The 13741-nt window shown below is 39.5% G+C and overlaps 1 protein-coding gene across 1 annotated transcript; it reads left to right on the top strand.

The window, feature by feature from the left end:
- Window positions 1–499: 499 nt before the first annotated feature.
- On the top strand, window positions 500–6750 carry CCKAR (cholecystokinin A receptor). The gene is made up of 5 exons (XM_074865050.1): window positions 500–620; window positions 1368–1619; window positions 3590–3851; window positions 5463–5590; window positions 6224–6750. Exons 1-5 carry the CDS (start codon window positions 500–502, stop codon window positions 6748–6750), a joined length of 1290 nt encoding a protein of 429 aa, XP_074721151.1.
- Window positions 6751–13741: the final 6991 nt, after the last annotated feature.

Below are 13741 nucleotides of genomic sequence, written 5' to 3'. Positions count from 1 at the left end.
AGAGAAGGATTTATCACTCTCATCACTCAGTGGCTGTGATTTATTGGCCATGGCGTAACAGACTCCCTCTGAGAAATATTGCAGAGATGTGAGTAGAAGCAATCTTGCAAGGGGTTAACACTGAAATCTGTTTCTAGCCTGTTTATAATCCCAACAGTAGTCCAGTAACAGAAGAGGGTGGATCTAAAAAATTGCTGAAGGGGATGTGTGTGTGTGTGTGTGTGTATGTGCGTGCATATGTGTGAGCGTGTTTGTGCACGCATGCTTTGCTTTTCTGAACTGCCTTGTGTGCCCCTGAAATAAATCTTCTTCAGCCTGAACAGAACTCTGTGTGCCGGGTGCTCCTGACAGAGAGTTAGAAGAGCTTCCTTGCACAACTGCCTCTCTTGTATTTCTCCTGAACATTTCATTCAGAAATGTGTTTGTTTACTGAAAGAATGGGCAGATAGTTACAAACCTGCCCTCTTCTTCATCAAAGATAACCTTTGGATACTGAAGAATGGAAATAGTTGATGCTAGCTTCCTCGGGAATGGTACCAATATTACTGCTTTCCTGTGCGATATAATCTTGGAAAATGATACTTTTTTCTGTGTGTCTGATCCACCTTATCCTTCTAAAGGTATGTATAGAAAAATAGATTTTTTTCAGACAGTTTTAGTTCTATCTGAAAGTAGAGATACTATGGAAAGAAACAGCTACACAAGGCTTTTTCTGTGAGGGAGTGCAAAATCAACTGCTTGCTGATAAGTAAGGATGAGAAACAGGCAGGAAATAATTTAGTATGTGTTGTTTTTCCAAGTTAAAAATTCAACTAGAACAAAATTTGGCTATAATGGAAAGCTAAAACAGTACCACTATTGGGCACAAAATGTAAACAGCTGCTAAGGACTTGGAGAAACATGATTTTTACTCTTTGAGCAATTCAATAATAATGAAGTTATCTGATCTGATACTGTGTATGAAAGTGATTAAATATGAAATTATAGCACTCTGAGGCTGAAAAAAATATCCATATTTTAAAATATTTTTGACTGCTGTATTGTTTCTTACTTCTGCATAAAGGAGGATCTCCCATGATGAGTGAGTGGTGCACATGAAGTAGTGTGAGCAGAACGTGCTTTTAAGAAGTTGTATTTGGCTCTCCAGATGTGCATTGTATTGTATTGTAACGTTATGCAATTCAGGTAGATCAGAATAAGTTTAAGCATTTCAGCACTTCCACTGATTTTGCATTGGTGTAAAGACATAAACCTTATTAAAACTGAATAGAGAAAGGCTTTTACCTTTTGAATAAAAGATGAAACATATAATACTAGTCTATGAGCTCTATACTGCATAACTGACTTTTCCTTGTGACAATTTTCAGATTTGCATCAGGTAATTCGGATTCTGCTGTATTGTTTGATATTTCTGCTCAGCGTTTTGGGGAACATGCTGGTAATTACAGTGCTGATAAGAAACAAGCGGATGAGAACAGTTACAAACACATTTCTGCTGTCACTATCAGTCAGCGACCTGATGCTCTGCCTTTTCTGCATGCCATTCACCCTCATTCCCAACCTGCTGAAAGATTTTATTTTTGGTAGTGCTGTTTGCAAAACTGCCACTTATTTCATGGGTAAGTCTTGGAAGCTTATACTTATTTTGAAGACTGACTAATGAGATAGGTGAGAAGAACATTAAGGACTAGTAAAAAACTGACTGTTTCCATCTGCCATTCAAGAGACACCAAAAATCACAGAGAAACAACTTTGTGATGCAAATCTTCATGGTTCTGGTTTCCTCAGTCTTATCCAGCAAAACACAGAGGCATCCACTTAATTTTAACGACATACAGAAGTGTTTTGCTGGATCACATTAAGTGAGAAGTACATTGCATGATCAAACTTTAATGAGGAGCCTGTCACATGCGCTTGCTTACCTGTCACTGACAGAGTTATTAGCAGCGTTCAGATCACCCATCAGAAATAGCAGGGTTGTGCAGTCCTCACTAAGGGCAGATTCTGCCCACAGATTTTTGGTAGCAGTGATACATGAAAAAAAATAGGCCAAAGTAGGTGTCATTTGCAGAGCTGGAAGTTAGAGCAAGCACTTTTTGAGAACAGACCAGGTGTGATCAGAGCTCACCAGGAGACCACAAAATACAGATACAGCTTTTGAAGGCTGATTTTGAGAAGCATCACTTTTATATGCCTTGCTGTACTCCTTTTGGCTGGGAAGCCAGGAGTTTAAAAATGCCTGGATTATGTCAGTGTAAGTGATTTTTGTCTCACATTCAATAATTCCTGTCTGTTTGCTTGTTTCTTTTGGGGGAAAAAAAAAGCTAACATTATGTAAAGTTTTTACTACCTTGGGAGACCCTTGGTTAATTACAGAAACCTTAGCTCCCCTTTCAACCCGTGCCCTTGAGAACTTTGATGTAATGTGAAAGTACACACCTCAAGTGTGCGAATGGGAAATCAACATATTTTTGTAGATAAAACCAATAAAACTAAAGGCCATGTTTAAACAATTATAATGAATTGCTGCCATAAATACCATAAAATATTACTGAAGTGTTGTCATCTTTCTCTTATTCCACACTGTGTAAATTACTTTATAAAAAAAAAAATCCAGTGAAATATTTTTGAACATGAAGTTTTTCATTATGAAGGTGTTTTATTTTATGAGTCAGAATGTGGATATTTCCCCTTAGCAGTTCAGGTCAACAGAAGCTTCAGCTGACAAACAGACACTGACATCCATTGCATCACCTATGCTCAATTTTTCATTTCTAGATGTAGGAAGACTTAGTTTAAACTACAGATAATTTGAGTAAAGCAAACTGTAAAGATACTGACATTTTATATTTTGACCCACAGTAGAACATTCACAAAGACTGTTAAAGGAAAGCTCATTCACTGAAAAAAAAAATTGTGACAAATTTAAGAAGATATATTTATAATCTTGCAGTGATAAACTGGGGCACCTCAGTGGCAGAAATACAGACCATTGCATTATATTTTATAATATATGAACAGGAGACATTAAGGGCACTCAAAGGACAAAGATTCTGCTTCATTACTTCATTGCTCCTGCTTTGTAACTCTATTAGCATCTAATTAATAAAGTGATAACATATTTAATTCTCTTGAATGAGAAAATGGGATCACCAGTCAAGCAAGACACTTAAAAAAATTAAAGCAGTAGAAGAGGGACTATGAACCTCTGTGTTAAAAGTGTAATTAAGAACATAATCCCACTGATTTCAAATGCTTGTCTGAGTTTCAGTGCAATTAGTGGAGTGGATAAACCACAGTAGCAAAGAGAAGAATTAGGAGGAAAAGTGTCTTCTTTCCCTGTTATCAGAATTTCATGGTTTGACACAACGAATTGTTTCTCTTGGACTTCTGGAGTTAGAGAAGAGCAGAGCAGGAATATCAGTCTGGAGGCCCAGACCCATTGCCCACACATTCTTCGCTGACTTAATCAGTATGATATTTATAAATAATTTCCTATGGTTTTAATTTTCTATATGTATACAGAAAGTTAACAAGACTCTTTGAAAATGACATAAACCTTTAAAACCTTTATTCTTTATATATACAGGTGTCTCTGTGAGTGTATCTACATTCAGCCTGGTTGCCATATCTTTGGAGAGATACAGTGCCATTTGCAAACCTCTGCAGTCCAGGGTCTGGCAGACAAAATCTCATGCCTTGAAAGTGATTGCTGCTACCTGGTGTGTTTCCTTTACTATCATGTCACCATACCCAATTTACAGCAAACTGGTACCTTTTACCAAGTATAACAACACCACAGCAAATATGTGTCGGCTCCTTTGGCCAAGTGATGTCATTCAGCAGTCTTGGTAAGACATAACTGACTGTTAGAAAATGCATAATTATCTGGTGGAAAACAGGATTTCATGGTAGCATTAAGCCTATTGGAAATCAAGTATTAACCTTCAGCAAACATTTACACTTCTATCATGCTTATTTAAGAAGTAAAAAAAAAAAAAACCAACAAAAAACCACCATGTTTTTAAGCTGCTTACATTTTGACACTTCTGTGACTTTTCCCTTGTCATAGGAATAATACCCAACATGGCAATGATTCTCACTCACACTATGGTATGCTAAGCCCCTACTGTTGCTGTAAATAAAGCACCTGTCACTCTTCAAGTAGGAATACTGTTTCACTCATTTTATATAAACTTTAATGTTTTCAGAGAAATCCTTGATTAATCTTTGAGAAATGCAGACACATACAAGTGCCCCTCTGTGTGCTGCCTTGCCTGTTAATTTGTTGGTCTGAAGGTCCTCTGGAGCAGAGAAGTAGAATATGAAAACTTGGAGAGGTTGCAAATGCCCTTCTTGAGAACTGAATCCTTTTGGTCACTTACAGGGCAGGGAGATGAGGGGAGAGACAGTGCTCCAAGTCCTACATGTCCAGGCAGAGTAAGTAAATAGTAGCACTGTCAAGCAGCAATATTACTTAGACATTGTGTCCTTGCACTACGACTAAACACTTTAACTGTCCCTGAGAAGATGTAAGATTTTTTTGGATACTAAAGGTCAGTTGGAATTGGGAACAAAATTAAAGCATGCACCACTTCAGTGTGGTGTATCCACAAACAGTAAATTTGTATTAATGCTTTAGGTAGTCTCAGGTATTTGGCAGTGTGAGTTCAGATGAGGAGGGAGGGTGCAGGGTGAAATTCTGTTCTCTGTGATGTCTTTGCAGATAACCAGGTGCATTAGTGAGTTTGGACCGAAGTCCCGGGTTGCAGAAGAGACATAGACTCGTGAATGCATTTAAACAGACATTTCCCCAGCTTGTAATCACATTACAGAAGCTCCCTAGGAGAGTAACAGATGTGCAACCAAGTAAAAGCTGCTTCCTTTAGCAAAGGGGCTGCTGGCCCTGGGATCCCTCCCCAGGTGCTCTGCACGGCCCCAGGGATGAAAGCCCAGGTTGTGGCTGCTCTGTCCCTGCCTGTGTGTGCCACGACCCCTGGCAAGTCCCAATTCACTGAAGTGATGACTGCCTGTACCAGGGACTCCTTTGAGAATCAGCAGCTGCTCATTTGGCTTCTGCAAGGCAATTTTTACATCATTGAAAGCTACAGGGCATCTGATGCTCATCTGGTGACAGCAGGGAGCCCCACTCATGCGCAGAGAGACCTTCTGCCCCCTCTAACCACTGTGGGAGTGCTCATCTCCTCTGAGCCTACAGAGGTTGGGTGATGGATGTTTTGGAGCCGCAATAGCCTTGTTCCTGCTGTACTATTCTGGGGGAAGAAGGAGGAAATGAGGTGGAAACCTTCTACTTTCCAGAGCTGTCAAAATGATGCTTCATATTAGCATGAAAAAATTTCAGAAAAATCTTGAAATCCCCACCCAGTTCTCACCTAGAGAAAAAGGAGTTTTTTCTGGTTTTGTGCTGTTCCCTGTTCTCAGTTTTTCTTTTGATTCTTTAGGTACACTTTCCTGCTACTCATACTCTTTCTTATACCTGGGATTATAATGATGGTTGCATATGGCCTAATTTCTTTGGAACTCTACAGAGGAATAAAATTTGATGCCAGCCAACGAAAATCTTCACGAGGTAACAATACATTTAGGTTTGGAGGTTTTTTTAAGTTAGAGTTGAAGATATGAGCAGTCATCTTGAAGCTACTGAAAGCAAAATTTTCTATTTGCAAAAATGATTATTATGGCCAGTGAACCTGCCAGATGCATTTGTTGATTGAAGTTTTTCCATTATTCACTAGCAAATAATTCCTCACCTATGGCTTGTTTGCAAATACTCTGGGCAGGATAAATTAAATCTCTAATTTGCCTATTCTAGAAATCCCAAGATTTTTTTTTTCTGGCCACGGATGAGGACAATTTCTGTCAATAAACACCACAATAGAAATTGTCAAATTAAGATAGAAACATATAATTTTGAAAACTGTCTTCAGTGAATACTTGCGCAAACGGTATTCTTACATCTTTTGCATCAATTTGTATAGAGTTAAAACATGAGAATATTGAGAGATAGCGGACGCAGAGCAGCTGAAGCAGAAGCAGTCAGCTTCTGACTGACTCGGAAGTAGGCCAGTGCTTTCTTTGCAGCAGTTGTTCAGCCATGAATTATGTTATTTATTTAGACTTAGACACCATTCTTTGTTTTTTATTTTGAATCACTATTCAAAGATATTTTGCCAACTATTTAAGCACTAATTTATATGTACAGAAAGAAAAATAAGTACCTGCAGCACCAAATATGAGGATGGAGATGGATGCTACCTCAACAAAACCAAAAGAAAAAGGAAAATGCCGTTGCAACAGCTCTCTGCTACTAGCCATAGCAAAATAGACAGGGTGAGAAGCAGCAGTTCTTCTGCCAACTTAATGGCCAAGAAACTCGTCATCCGCATGTTGATGGTGATAGTGATTATGTTTTTCCTTTGCTGGACTCCCATCTTCAGTGTCAATGCCTGGCGTGCGTTTGACACCACATCAGCAGACCAGCGTCTCTCAGGGGCCCCTATCTCCTTTATCCACCTGTTGTCCTACACATCTGCCTGTGTGAACCCTATCATATACTGCTTTATGAACAAGCGTTTCCGCATGGGTTTTCTAGCCACTTTCACCTGCTGTGCAAAGCAAAAGCCCCCTGCAATACGGGGAGAGGTTGGTGATGAAGAGGAGGGGAAGACAACAGGAGCTTCACTCTCCAAATGTTCTTACACTCACATGAATGCATCTGCACCCCCCTGAGCTGCATCAGAAGAGTCAGTGAGTGGCCTGCAGAAATTCAAGTATCTATCATGTGGTCTTGGAAAGTGAATGTGGCATCAGCTGAACACGATTTAGTTCTGAGGTAATGAAACACTTCAGCTGACAGTAAACGCAGTGAGAATTTTATGGGAAATGGATGCTATCACTGTCTGAGCTTTATATCACTTTCTCTCTTCAAAAGTACAAAGGAGGAAGAGGGCCCTTTGAAGATAAGGGACTTTATGAAAAGCCTTACAAGATGCTCTATTTATCATAAATTCTCCTGTAAAAATTGGTGTCCTTTACATCAAGTTTTGCTCAGTTTTCAGGCGCAGTTCTGAATATCTCTTAAGATTTCCAAGACACTAATAGATTGTCTTTAAACATGAATACATGTATTGCAGTTTTCACTTCAATATCTATGCCTCATAATCAAAATATTTCAGTTACATTTGTAGTATTTTTTCACATTGTTTTAGCTGAGCTAATACATGCTGAGATCATTTTGGTGTCAGTGTCAATTAAAAGAAGAATTTTAGGGTGGGGAGAATGGGCTTGTCCATGTGAAAATAATGCTTTCAAGTAAAATAATTTAATCTTTTTTTAATTAAATGAAAATAATATTGGTGACTTTGTGGATGGAATGCATTTTCACTTAGGCAATAACCTAAATTAACAATTTAATGTATTTTTGGTTTAAATAAACCCCATAGAACAAGCACAAAGAACTGGCTTTCTTCTGTGCAGCTGCAAGCACCCACACGTGCAAGTGGTAAGGCCTTAGATGAGCCCCAAAGGCTCACGTGGAAATTGTCACACTGGGAAGCACAGGAATAAATGCTTGGGATAAAGGCAAAGAGGTGATTTTACAAAAGACGCAGGACTGAAGACATAGGATGATGTCCACAGTAGGCATACATTTCACAAATATATTCACAGTCACCCCTGGCATGGTACTGCCCACATGGAAATAAAAGCTATTGGATGTGGAAAGGTAGAAAGAGCAGACACAGCAAGCAAAGGCTGAAAGACTTTGTCAGAAAACATAGCTTTTCTAAACTTTGGAACAAGTATTTTCTCCAACTACATGGATTTATAAACACACTCAACATAGAAAAAACCACTTTGGATGATGTAATTATTGGTGTTTTATTGAGCAAGGAGTCCAGTCTCTTTCCTGTGTAGTGCATGGGTGAGTGTGGGTGTTCAGGTCATGCCCTTTGCTCTGTGGAGCTTGACAGGTGAAGTTATATAATTTATTTTGTTTTGTGAAAATATCCTGTTGGAGATGATTCTATCTTCTAGCTGAATCAATATAATTTTAAAAACTTGTTATTAGACACAGATTAAATTTGAGCACAGCGTGGAATGTAGACGTGGATATTAAATATAACCCCTCTCAAGGCTTTTGATCAGGAGAATCTGATCTCTTTACAGAATGATTTTAAATTGGAAATATAGTTTGAGTTCCAGGCACCCAGATCCATGTTCTGCACTCAATTATTGCCTGAAACAGTTTACCCATACAACTTAGCACACAACTTTGGCTATTATTTTTTTTGCATCCATCTTGTCCACAGACAGGAAATTAAAAAAAAAAAAAATTCTAAACACTATTTATGCACAATCCATAGAAACAATATTTTGCCTGCCACGTTAATAAAATAGCACTGTTCCTGGAATGGTGCTGAAACTACTGACATTGATCTGACCTTTTGCAAATACCCACCAAATTAAATTATGGGATTTAATTCATAACAATGACATGAAAATTTTACTTCACTTAAGGATGCAGGATGAGACCCTCTATAAACCTGCCCTGCGTGTTGAAACTGAAGGAACAAACTTAGCTGCTTTTGGATTTATGTGGAACAGTGAGAGCGGAAAAAATATTTGTGAAGTATTTTATGCTGTTCGAAAGTCTGCCTTTACTATGGGGCATAGTTTAAAAACTGTTGTTTAAGTAAAAAAAAAAAATCACATTTTAGTAATATACTGGATATGAATATTGTTGGCTATGCACTGTATAGCGAGACAGCCTACTTCACAGCTCTGTATGCATTTCAAAAGGCAAATTCCTTTTTTGTAGCTGTAGGTTCTCTGGTACCTTTAGAGCCTGTGTAGTAGTATGTGCACCTTTCACCTGCTCCCACTGATTTAGTTTGAGTATAGTGGTTTCAGATGAAAGGCAAAAGCTATTTTCAACAATGCCTTAATCAGATCACAGCTCCCCGTGGCCTCCAGTACCTGCGGCTGAAAGGAGCAGAGTCTCTGATTGATTCCCCACTCATAACTGTCAGGGAGCACAATTTGGAGGTGATGAAGTGAGGGAGACAGGAGAAGAAGATCCTGATGGAGTGGCAGTCGGGTGACAATCAGGGAAGGTGTGAGAAACAGACACGTATTCTTTTGTCCAAGGCTCTGTCTGTGCATGTGTCACTCTTCCCCTCCATTGCTCCCTAAGCACCTTTTTTGTTTTTAAACCAATGCATTAACTCTTTGATCGAGTTCCCAAAGTCATGACCCTTAACCTAAATTCCAGCAAGGAGTAGGAATTAAGTTTTTAAAATGCAATATTGCAATCCAGTCATTTTATCTTCTTCTGCTCTGGTCTCCTAGCACAGCCTTTCTGCAACCTGCATGCATCTTAATGCCATTTTCCCTAATCTGTGTATTTCAGAAGTCATTCCTGGCTCCAAATGTTGCCCTTTCATTGCTAAAGAGCCATGGAATCCTCCTTTAATTCAGATACTGCTGTTAGTGGAAATGTATCTTCAACAATAAATGTGGGTAGAATAAACATATCAAAATAAAAGATCCCATGAAGTCTCCTTATTTTAACATTAGTTTATAGGGGTTGGGGGGAGAAATCCTGTCCTAAAAATGTACAATGGGCAGTACCTAAAGGCAAAGTGTTTCCCAGATGTAGCAGATAAATGGCAAATCAATAAATTTCAGGTGTATAATGCCCATAAATATATGAAGTCTTTCTCTTCCCCTTTCTCCCCTGACTCTCAGGTTTTTCTCTCCCTTTGTCTTTCTCTTATCTCTTTCAGCTGCATGTCACCATCTTCTTTTCTTCTGTACCCTTCCCAATCTCTAGGTTGCTCCCCCCCCCCCAACAATTGCTAGATTTTTTTTTTTCCTCTTTGACAGGTTTATTTTCCTTCCCAGATTTACTTTCCCAGAAAGCACTCTCATCTTCATTTCCCCCTATCATCTCTGGTTGACAGACTCCTGAAACACATTGCTCCAAGCAATATATCCTGCCCATAACACAACAGTTCTGCAATTGCCTCCTACAACCCTACGTCTGAGTTCACACATCGTCTCTCAAGAACACCGGCTCCTGGCATGCTCAAACAAACACTCTATACTAGTTCCTAAAACAAAATCGTAGCATTAAATAACATCCAAGTCCTCCTTTGCTACTTCTGTCATTATTACTTGCAACCTCTGTTATTAGGGTGTGCTTTAAGACAGGTGCCTAAAATACTGCTAAATACAGCACTTGGTGGAGGGTCAAATGAAAAACGTATTTCACTGTTGCCAAGGCAAAATACAGTTACTCTGAATGAAAAGCAGCATGTGGATATGGAGCTTCAGCCACTAAAGGTTTACATCCCCTTACACAAGTCGTGGCCTCTTTTCCAATGCCGCCAAGCCTTTCCTGGCAAGGTGGTGAGGCTGTCCGGGCTCCCACCTGCTCCTCCATCCCCTGCGGCTCTTCCTGCCTCCCAGCCGAGGGATGGTGCAACCCACATTCACGCATCGCAGCTCATCATGACGCGTTTCTGGCTTGGAATAGGTTATTTCAGGATCAGATGATACTGAAATAATACAATACAATAAAGAAATATTGCAGCCAAAGCATAGCAAATAAACACATGCTCACACAGTATCTAACAGCATGTAGCAGGATTTCCCTTAAAACCAGGCACTTGCTCAGACCACATGCACAACCGTACTAGGGCAGAAGGCTGATCTGAAGATAGCTGCCTTTCGTGGGACCTCACAGATAGAGGCTGCCAGGAAAATCTCGATGAGTGACCCTGTAGCACAGAGTATAACACTGGTAGGGTTTCTGAATCAAAGCTAATCTACAGTCAGATATACTCACGCTATGCACAGACCAGAATGTGGTAGGCATTTACTGACTGCAGTCAAACCACCTTGTAATCTTACAATTACAATGGTGAATGCAGTTGTTTTGTTGTTCTTTTTTTTTCCTGATGAAACATTAATCTTGGAAATATTTGTTTAGGTGCTGAGAGGATTTTAATAGCTACTCACCTCCTTTATTTTCTCAGATGCCCGTTTTTCCGTAGCTGATGTTTTTTTATACAGATCAAGATACACAAAGAGTATCTTTAGATTCAAGGACTGCACTTATTTTCTCTTCCATTTCTCAGGACTTTGGTAAATGTGCTACTTTCTTTTTCCTCAGTCTTAATTCAATGGATCTTGAGCTAACCGTAGGGTTCCTAGTGGCAAAAGGTGCCTATTCTCAAGAGGAAACATAAGAAAGATAGAACTTAATGGCTTTGAGGAAGAATTGTATGAAAGGAGAGGCTGTAATCTTTTTATTACAGCATCAGAGACAGGGTGGTAGAGAGTATAAAAAAAGAGTTGGGATTTTTTGGGTTGGTTTTTTTGTTTGGTTTGTTTTTTTCACAAAATGTCTTGCTCTTCCATTTAAAATACGACACAGACCAACCAAATCACACTTCACTCAGGTGTACATGTAGGTCAGCAATTTGCTCACCCTCTGACGACAGTTTTCCTATCCATTTTTCTATATGCATTATTCATTTCTGTCAAACAGCTCCAGCTTTTTATGCACAACCCATTCCTGGCTCTTTTCTCATTAGTTACAGCCACATCATAGTAATGTGTGCCTTAAAGATGGCAGAATTTCTGTCTAAGTAGTTTATAAAAAGACCCATTTCTAACATAACCTTTTTATTTTTTTCCTCCTGCAATGCTTGTTAGGCTGCCTTGTGTACCTACCAAAGGAAAAAAAAAATAAAGCAAAGGAAATGTTCATGATTTGTAAAGCTCCTGCTTTGCTTGCCTAATCACAAATCATCCCTGCTAAGAGTTATTTGTCTGCATGTCTACAAATAATTATGGCATGAAGAGTTTTCTTTGGCTTCTGCTCCCAGTTGTGTCCAAAAAGCACTAATTTTGAGCCAGTGAGATGTCAGTTGTCCACCGTACTGTGAGACAAGAACAAAACATCTTCATTAGCATCAGCAGGTAGAAAACATCAAGTAGGAATCATCGCCTATGGGGTAAGCACCACTTAATTTATTTCCTGCTATTTTAGCAGTTATTAAAAATTTTGAAAATATCTCCAGATATAATAAAGAAACACAACTTACATACCGAGTTTGATTTAAAACCGTGGACAAATCACTGCATAGCTCCCATGAACGTCATACAAATACCAGTGCTACAAAGCAAGCATGAAGAACAGTCACATGTACAGAACCTAAACCCATAGGAAAGAGGAGGAGCTGCTCATGCTCTTAGCTTGCTGTCAATTTTTTTCTTTTATTAGATGGACAGTGGCTCAGGGCCTTGTTCTGATAATATTCAGCAACTGACAAGAGGCCTCATTCATGACCAAGTGAAGAATGACACACAGAGGTGAAAGCACAGGAGCAAGCGCAATAAACAGATGACACTACCCAAGAGAGAACTGGCCAGCCAGCTGCGAATGCTGCATTGGCTCTTACAAACCTGCTAGGGGCCTTCTAACACCCGACATCTTCAGGATTTCATAGCTAAACTGAAGGTAGATGCAGAGTAACCAGAGCTGCTTCCTTGCTCTGAAACTGGCTCAAAACTCAGTCCATGTCCCTGTGGTGGCATCTGGCAGTGTTGCTACGACTAGCTTGCTATTATTGTAAAGGAATACAAGGATAGTAATGTCATCCAAGACATTCTGTCTTTAGAGTTGCTTTTTCTGGTGGCTTCCCAAAAGATGATCCTGCCACAGTCCACAGGCAAGTAGGAAAAATAACATTATGGGTATGGCACTGAAACTAATTCTTTGTATCAGAGGGGGCACAGCTATGGCTTCTGTTGAAAACCCAACCTCATGTTTTTGATCTTCCCAGGGTGCTACGACTAATTTAATGCACCTCTGATCTTCTGATGGGGAAGGACAGAGGTTATCACAGGAGGAGGAGGCTGCTGTGTCTTGAAGACAAAGAGCTTTTGATTTGCAGTCCAATATGGTTAGTGTTCAACCGAGTTACAAGAAAATCAGTAGTGATTAAAGCAAATTGTTGGCCATAAGACAGGTTCTCACAGTGGCTTTTCAACAAGAGAGTTCTGCTGATACCAAAGTCCTCGCTTTCCTGGGATTGCAAATCTAGGAAAAGTATCCAGAAAACGTATCTCAGTGCCCTTGTGTTTATTAGATAGGAAACCTGTTTAAATAGTGTCAACTGACTGAAGTAAAACAATACAGTCCAGGAGAGACTGTCAGGCATAGCTGTGCATTGCCTGGTATTTTTCAAGCATTTTTTTCCTTTTGTATTTATTTCCTTCCTTTTTTCAAGCACTAAAAAGTAAAAGTTGGTGGAAATTCAAAGAACATTTATTGAAAGGCAGGGTTTTCCACAAGACATCAAATGTTTATTAACATCCAATGTGACTCTTCCGCTGCACTAATTTGTCAAATATTTATTAAAACTGGGATAGGCTTGCTTTGCTACACACTGAAGCCAAGACAGACAAGCCTCCAGTTACAGAGGCTGCCTAGAGAGCGAGAGGAAGAGAGAGAGCACGCAAGCTGCAGGTGTACAGCTTTGTCCTATATTGCTTTTGTAAGATTTGTAAGAGGTTAATAAGACTGGTAGAAGAACAAATATTTAGAAAGCTGGTGACTGAAGACAAAGCTGAATCCAATGCACTTGCAGCTGGAAACGTGGTTCTGCAGAGCCCAAACAGGGTGAGGAATGGAAGGGAAGGTGAACAG

The sequence above is a fragment of the Strix uralensis genome, chromosome 4 (assembly GCF_047716275.1).
Source record: "Strix uralensis isolate ZFMK-TIS-50842 chromosome 4, bStrUra1, whole genome shotgun sequence".
In the NCBI taxonomy this organism is placed as follows: Eukaryota; Metazoa; Chordata; class Aves; order Strigiformes; family Strigidae; genus Strix; species Strix uralensis.
This window is presented reverse-complemented; position numbering and strand designations above follow the sequence as displayed.

Excerpts from the sequence above, each read along its gene's own strand:
- CCKAR (XM_074865050.1), top strand. The coding sequence starts at position 500 with ATGGAAATAGTTGATGCTAGCTTCCTCGGGAATGGTACCAATATTACT. Across the intron at positions 3,852-5,462 it reads GATGTCATTCAGCAGTCTTG|GTACACTTTCCTGCTACTCA; the intron begins GTAAGACATAAC and ends TTGATTCTTTAG. Across the intron at positions 5,591-6,223 it reads CCAACGAAAATCTTCACGAG|AAAGAAAAATAAGTACCTGC; the intron begins GTAACAATACAT and ends TTATATGTACAG.